General features: G+C 38.2%; 1 protein-coding gene across 1 annotated transcript; it reads left to right on the forward strand.

The window, feature by feature from the left end:
* The first annotated feature begins 1184 nt into the window (after nt 1-1184).
* LOC121987077 (proline iminopeptidase-like) lies at nt 1185-3630 on the forward strand. The gene is made up of 6 exons (XM_042540982.1): nt 1185-1392; nt 1817-1915; nt 2051-2161; nt 2231-2293; nt 2399-2492; nt 3437-3630. The coding sequence occupies exons 1-6, from the start codon at nt 1258-1260 to the stop codon at nt 3628-3630; spliced, it is 696 nt and encodes a 231-aa protein (XP_042396916.1). The 5' UTR covers nt 1185-1257.
* The last annotated feature ends 4171 nt before the right edge of the window (nt 3631-7801 follow it).

Raw genomic sequence — 7801 nt, forward strand, 5'->3', positions numbered from 1 at the left:
GTGCACCTGATTCTCTCATAGACATCAGTGGAACAACAACAGTTTTAGGCTAAAACCGATGTCTTTGAGTATTTTACATCGGTTTTTCTAAAAACCGGTGTCTATGAGCGCATATTTTAGCTCATAGACATCGGTTTTTTAGGCGATGTCTATGAGCGCCCCTTTTTTCGTTAATAGACATCAATTTTAACATCGGTTTTTAAAATCCGATGTTAATGAACCCAAATAAAATATTTTAATTTTCCCCACAAGCCAAAATCTGCCTAAGTGTTTTCCCTCCAAACCTAAATCTTTATCCCGCCCCTTCCTCCGCGCGACCATCTCTCTCGCGATAACCTAAACCGAAACCTAAACCTCCGACCATCCGACCATCCGACCATCTCTCTCAGCCTAAACCTAAACCTTCAACCATCTCTCTCAGCCTCATCTCCCTCTTCCCCTTCTTGAATCTCTTCCTCTTCTTAATCGTCTGATTGCTAAAGGTTGAGGATGGGGTTTGGGGTTAACCTCTCTATAAAGCGCCGAAGCCTTTTCTTTTCCCCCGACTTTCTCCTCTGTTCTTCCTCCGCTTCTCGCGACTTCGGACTTCACGCGACCGAGACCGGCGATTTCTTCTTCTCTCGGTGGCGCCGGCGAAGAGCGGACCTTGGAGCGTTGAGAGGAAGAGAGGTTAGTTACAGCCGAACCTTCTTTCTCCCCGATCCCTTCCTCCCTTCTCTGATCTCGGTGAACAACGGCGACGGATCTCGATCGGTGGATTTCGCCGGCTGTCGGGAGGGAACCAAGGGCGAAGGTTGGCCATCACAGTATTAATATGTCAAATATGTTTGAACCAAATTTCCTTCTTTTCCTCATTAAATTTTGACCCAAAGTTTCAAAATAAAGCTGCCTTTGTATCTTACTAAGGAGGCATTGACTAGCTACCTAATTTTAACATGTATTTGGGTGATCCACCTTTGCACTTTCATTTCTTTGAATTTAAAGTAATCTTAACTAACAGTATATCAAGAAATATCATTTGTAAAATAAACTATAAATCTCCTTTTTGGAAAAACCGAATTGTGCATCCAGTAAACATTCCTGAAAGTATTGAACTCATTATATCAGTGTGATATCTGAATCTACGCAGCAATGATCAAACTACTTTTTACACTCTTGCCATGGTTTATGATACATCAACTGTGACTTGCAGGAGGTTACAAGATACTTGTTTGTGCTGAGAAAAGTAGCACTCCTGTTGTCCAGCAATATACGTTCATGGGATCTTCAAAGGAACCACAGGAATACAATTCCAATCTTTACCCTCACATAGAGCCTTATAGTACTGGGTTCTTAAAAGTCTCAGATATCCACACATTGTACTGGGAACAATCAGGAAATCCAAATGGTCATGTAAGTATCCTAGCCTACTCTTTTTCATATTTTTTTAATGGATGATTTTCATGAGTCCTCCATAGACCATAAATTGAATGTCTTTCTTGCAATGAAGGTACCCTTTATGACTAAAACTCATTGAAAGTTCTCAACTTTATCTGATGTCAATTGACAGAATTGCAAAAATTGGTCATTTTTATTTATTAATGGAGAAACCTTAATGAACAGTTACAAGAAAGTGGTTCTTCTAAATACAGATGGAATTGGTTATGACTAGTTGATTTTGGAGGTATCAGTAGAAACAACTGGAACTTAAAGAGCCAAAATTGCTAGCCTACAGATGTAATTTCATGTGAAAAGATCATTTTTCATTTGCCTCTATCATACATTCCGGCTGTTTTTTTTTAAATCTTGTTCTTATTCCTTTTGAAATCCTCCCCAGCCTGTTGTGTTCCTTCATGGTGGACCAGGAGCTGGAACATCGGCCAGCAATAGACGATTCTTTGACCCAGAATTTTATAGGATTATCTTGTTAGATCAGGTATAATTTCTCTCTTGCATTTTACAAATTAGGTTTCTTCCTTATTTATAAATTAAGTTGACCAGGTAAAATTTTAGTGGATTATACATATTTTTCTAATGAAATTTATTTACAAATTAAGTTGCTTCCTTTCAGAGAGGTGCAGGTAAAAGTACACCTCATGCCTGCTTAGTTGATAATACAACTTGGGATTTGATTGGTGACATTGAAAAACTAAGGGAGCATTTAGGGATACCAGAATGGCAGGTGAAATTATTTCTTGAGATTTCCATGGTTATGGTATTAAACCTAACCTTTGCATGTACATAATTTTAGGTTTTTGGTGGGTCATGGGGAAGCACATTGGCACTCGCTTACAGCCAATTACATTCAGACAAGGTGTATTACTAAATAATCTTTTGGGAGTTTGCTATGAGATTAAGATTTTAAGTTGTTATATTCCTAAATGAAAAGTATATGTTGACATTTTATCCCTTTGTTAAGGTCACTGGTATTATTCTTAGAGGTATCTTCTTACTAAGGAAGAAAGAGCTTGATTGGTTTTATGAGGGTGGTGCAGCAGCCATATTCCCAGATGGTATGATTGTTTTTTTCTTTTTGTATATATATGACCGTCCTTGGTCCTTCTTCAATATAACATTTTTCTAAAGTTGAATTTGCACCTTTCCTTCTCATTGCTATCATTTTACTTTATTACTTTCATGGGACTATTTTAGATATTTTCTGAATATCTCATACCAGTTTTCTCTGATTAGACATGATAATAAAGTTCTTGCATAAGCAGGAATACACTCTTGAATAACTATCCTAATAGACTCAACTATTTCAATTTACATGCACACAAAATATGTAATGTATTGAGGGTTTTTATTCAAAGGTTTTTCTCAAGATTCATTAGTGTTGTTGCATATGCACAATAACTATATCTACGTATCTTTATTTTCTCTATCAAATATACAAGGAATTCTGTTAAATGGTTCTCAACCACCAAACAGTCAAATAAAATATACAAATTTTTGGCACGGCTAACCTTTATGCTTCCAATTACTTTTATAACATGTGTAAAAGCTTTTATGTTTATGCTTTCACCTCTCTTGCAATAGCTGTTGAAGGAATAGTCTTTTTCAGAAATCAAGTTGAGATGACAATTTGAATTTAACATTTGATATGTATCAAGCTTGGTAAACAGAATGAAGTTGGGTCAGTTTCTGTAGAGCTCTTATGCATATCGAGCTGAGCCTGTAACTTAAAAACCTTGACCATGTATATCCTTCAAAATTTGTTCTTCCATTTAATAAAATTCTGAAATGACATTTATCTCCATTTGGGCTTCTTTTTTTCCTGCATATTTAACGGTGCTGCATGGTTGATAGTCAATGTTGCATAGCACCGGAAGTGACATTCATGACCAGATTTCAGCTTAATTGCTATTTGCTTAAGCCTCTGGAACTGTATTTTATTTAATTTCTGATCTATATATCACTGTCATTATTGAAATTTATCATCTATCTGTGCTGTCAGCATGGGAACCGTTCAGAGATTTCATTCCTGAAGAAGAAAGGGATAATTTCATTCTGGCATATAACAAGAGGCTTAATTCGGATGACTTGGATGTACAGGTATATCAACATTATATTTCTTCTAGTAGCTTTCAGATCCGACGTCTGATGAGTAGTATTTGTTGTCATTTGGGTTTTTCGTGTATGTCTTCATAATTTATTATAAGAAGTAGATACAGCAAACAATTGATTGGCATCGGAAAGGAGACTATTTCACTACTGTCGTTCCTAGTGATATCCTAATTATGAATTTTAGTTGTACTTATTTTTAGTCATTCCTAGTGCCTATTTTATATCTCAGTTTTGTTTCTTTCTTTTTTCTAATACACACTGACAAATTGGAAATATATAAAAATCATGACATTATACCTAGTTACCTAGCCTTTGAGGCTGGAATCAGGATGAAACCTAAAGTGCCCTGAAAAGTTTAGGCATACCAAATTCTCTCAGTTTAATGATAGAGGTCAGTTGTGTTGCAAACTTTGTTGTTTTCCTTGTTTTTCATTTACCGCGTCTAGATTAAGAAACTATGGCTTTCTAACTCAAATAAAAATTGCAATTCCTGCCTATCTTAGACCTAACATTAACTTATTAATTGAACAGGTGTTTTAGATTGTAAATTTCATCCGAGGCAGCCATGGCTATTCACAGCTGGAGCAGATTCTGTCATTAAACTGTATTGCCACTAATGATAGATTCTCCAAGAAACTTTGAAGAATCTCCTCGAGTCAAGATACGTGAGTACTTGCTGATCCTACATGAATACGGTAGCAAGTTCATGTTCTTTGCTTGATAATTTATTCTTTTTTGACCAATTCATTTCCGCAAACCCCTTACCTGTAAGCACCAACTAGTATCCTCATTGTCAAGAATTAATTTTATCAACGACTTATAAGTTTGGTATGCATATTTCTTATGATGTTGAACCTTGACTTTGAGACACATGATGGCTTTGTTTTATTTTTTTTGTTGAATTTTCTATCCTGTAAGTTTCAACTCCACTAGTATCATGTTTCCATAGATGATGCTGTCTTAGATGTTGGAGTCGTGACTCATTCTTTATACTGATGTTTCTGTGTGGAATTTTTCCAATTGTCCTGTTCATTGTTTGATGTTTCTATGTGTGTTGTAGCTGAATTTGGTTGTAGCTTCTGCAAGCTTTCTTCACTTTCTTCCCTCCACTATCTGTTAACAAGTTTGATCTTTACAATTCAGTTATAAGAACAAACAATATGACCAAAGGTTGACAGTTTTGCTTCATCCTTTTTACATTTCAGTATGTGGATGAAAGCAAATATGTACTGATGTACCTAAATGGATTTACAAAAATATCTTTGAAATGTTTTGTCATACAGATATGGCATCTAGTATAATTTTTTCCAACTTGATTGTTGCATTATCATATAATGAGATTAGGTGCACAGCTTGCAGTCAGTTTATTGTTTTTGCTAAAGATCATTGCTAGTAGGCCGACAAAAGACAGGTCTAAAGTGAAGTTAGCATTCTATTAAACTAGATTATGACCTTTGCAGAGAACTTATTGGTAACCAAGGACTTTGTGAAGATAGCAAATTTTGGCCTTGCTCGTGAAGTTCATTCGAAGCCACCATTCACAGAATAGGTTTCAACACGCTGGTAAGCATGTTTATGACAAACACTTGTGATCTTATATTTTTTATTTGATACATGTACACATTTGTTTTAGTTATTTGACATAGGGTGGATTTATGTGTTTTTACAGTTTACAAATCTCAAGTACTCCAGAGTTGAAATTGATGAAATGCAGTTCGAGTGGGCTGAATGCATGCTAGATTACATTTGAAGTGCGGTTCTACCTTAATGTGTTAAAAGAATGTTCTACCTTGATTTTGATATCTATTAGCTAGCTTTTGATGTAAAAAGAATGTTTGGGTATTTTATGAATATTGTTGTAAGAAGATTATTTATATAATTTGTGAATATTTGTATATTTTATGGATATTATTGAATGAAGAATATTTGTACAATTTGTGAATATTTGTGTATTTTTTTTTTGTTATTGTCGGTTTTAAAATCAAATCTGTGCTGTTAAAAAAAATACATATTACATCGGTTTTTCACCGATGTAAAACCGGTGTTATAAAGTAATATTACATCGGTCATTTACCGCTACCAAAACTGGTGTTATTAACATACAATATTACATCGGTTTTACACCGTGTATGAAACGGTGTCGTTAAGTGATACTACACCGGTTAATAACCGATTCGAAAACCGGTGTCGTTAAGTGATACTACACCGGTTTTAACCCGATGTCTAAAATGGCAGACTTTTAACATCGGCTTCATAGACATCGGTCGAAAATCAAATAGACACCGGTGGAAAACCGATGTCTATGAGCGATTTTGTTGTAGTGAGTTTATTAAACAGTAGATCATGCTTACTTACTTTGGTTTCGGAGGAGCCCTCATGCAATTCAATCAACTTTTCCCACATCTCCTTTGCAGTTGAGAACGGACCAACTCTATTGAGCTCCTCCTTGGTCAGTCCACACTGAAGGGTGCAGGTAGCTCTTGCATTAGCTTCCACCTTCTTGATTAGGGTCGGTTCCCATTTTTCGCAGGGTGTTGGCTCGCTATCTTCATCGGTTGGTAGTTGTAGTCCGGTCTTGACGATCATCCAAGTTTCGAATTGGATTTTCAAAAAATTCTCCATCCGTCCCTTCCAGTATCCGAAATCCTCTCCGGTGAAAAGTGGGGGACGAACGGTGCTATAACCCTCTTGTTGGGCCATTGAAACCTTGCATGGAAAAAACAAAGAAAATTGTTCCAAGACTAAGTCTTGGATTAGTAGTGCGGGAGAAAAGAAAAAATAGTACGAACTCGATTGGTGTGCACCTGATTCGAGCAAAACCGATTCGTAAAAAGAATTAGAATGTAGCTACAAAGTAAATTCTAATTGACTCCGAAAAGATTAAAACGACCACGTAAAATTGCTTTAAATGGTGATTGCACCAATTCAAAACGACCCCGTTCTGATACCAATTATTGGATCGAAAGTGCTAGAGGGGGGGTGAATAGCGCTCGTGGCTTTCACTATTTCATTTTCGGAAATCGTTCGTGTAAACACAGCGGAAAAGAAAGGAAGTAACACAAACACAGAAGACACAGTCGTTTACTTGGTTCGAAGCCTGTGGCGACTCCTATTCCAAGGCCCGCGGTCGTTGACCGCTTTCGGTGGACAACAACTATAATATAACAAAGTTTATAAGATGTATTACAGTTCAAATAGCAATAATGAAACTATACCGACAATATCAGAAATGAAGAGGAGTTGCAGAGTGTTGTTGAGAGCGTTCGGAGCAGCGTTGGAAAGCACAGATTCTTCTGATCAAGTTGTTGTTCGAAGTTGCACCTCTAGGCCACCTTTTATAGCTCTGCAAAGTCTGATCCAGATCCTCAAGCTTCGGGATCAAGTTTGACCCGAGGCGGATCGGTCGACCGATCAGGCGATCTCTTCCTATCTGATCCGCCCGATCCTCTCGCTCCGCTTTATTCTGGTCAAACTTCATCCGAGGTTCGGTCGACCGATAAACAGGTTCGGTCGACCGATAAGTTGTCCAGTTAGCCTGATCCAGTCGACGCCCAACCCTGGTTCGGTCGACCGATCCCAAGGTTTGGTCGACCGATCCCCTGGTCGAGCCTGGTCCAACCTCTGAAGATCTGATCTGCTGGCTTGGGAGTTCAGTCGACCGATCCCGGTCTCTTCTAACTCTGCACAAAAATGTTAGTCTCCTGCAAAACAGAGTTAGAACACAATAGATAATATATAAACAAATAAATTGACAGTCTTCGGGCTGTCCGGGTCTGACTTCGGGTTTTCGACCGGAAACCCTAGGTCGACCCGACGCCTACTGTTCCCTCTACGGGGAACGCGTCCTCACCTACTCCACTCAGGAGATTTACCTGTTGCTAGTGCGATCCTCCAGATCGATTGGACTTTTGCTCGGCGCTCGATGCCTCCGGGCTTTCTACTGGACGCCTGCTTCCCGACCCGTCTAGTCTTCCACCTGGTTCGCGACACCAGGACTTTCCACCTAGGGTTACCACCCCCTAGGATTTTTGCCTGAAGCACTCGACCCGCCAAGACTTTACGCATAGGGTTACCACCCCCTATGACCTAGGGTTTCCATCCCCTAGGGTTTTCAACCTGCCTAACCGCAGCTAGGTCTTTCCTAAAATACTCAATCAAACTGTTAGATCACAAATAAGCTTAACTCTGAATTCCTTTGTTATTATTAAAACAACGGTTTGATCGTCGGATGCTTTCCGCACCAACAAAAGGTACA

This window comes from Zingiber officinale, chromosome 5B (assembly GCF_018446385.1).
Source record: "Zingiber officinale cultivar Zhangliang chromosome 5B, Zo_v1.1, whole genome shotgun sequence".
Lineage (NCBI taxonomy): Eukaryota > Viridiplantae > Streptophyta > Magnoliopsida > Zingiberales > Zingiberaceae > Zingiber > Zingiber officinale.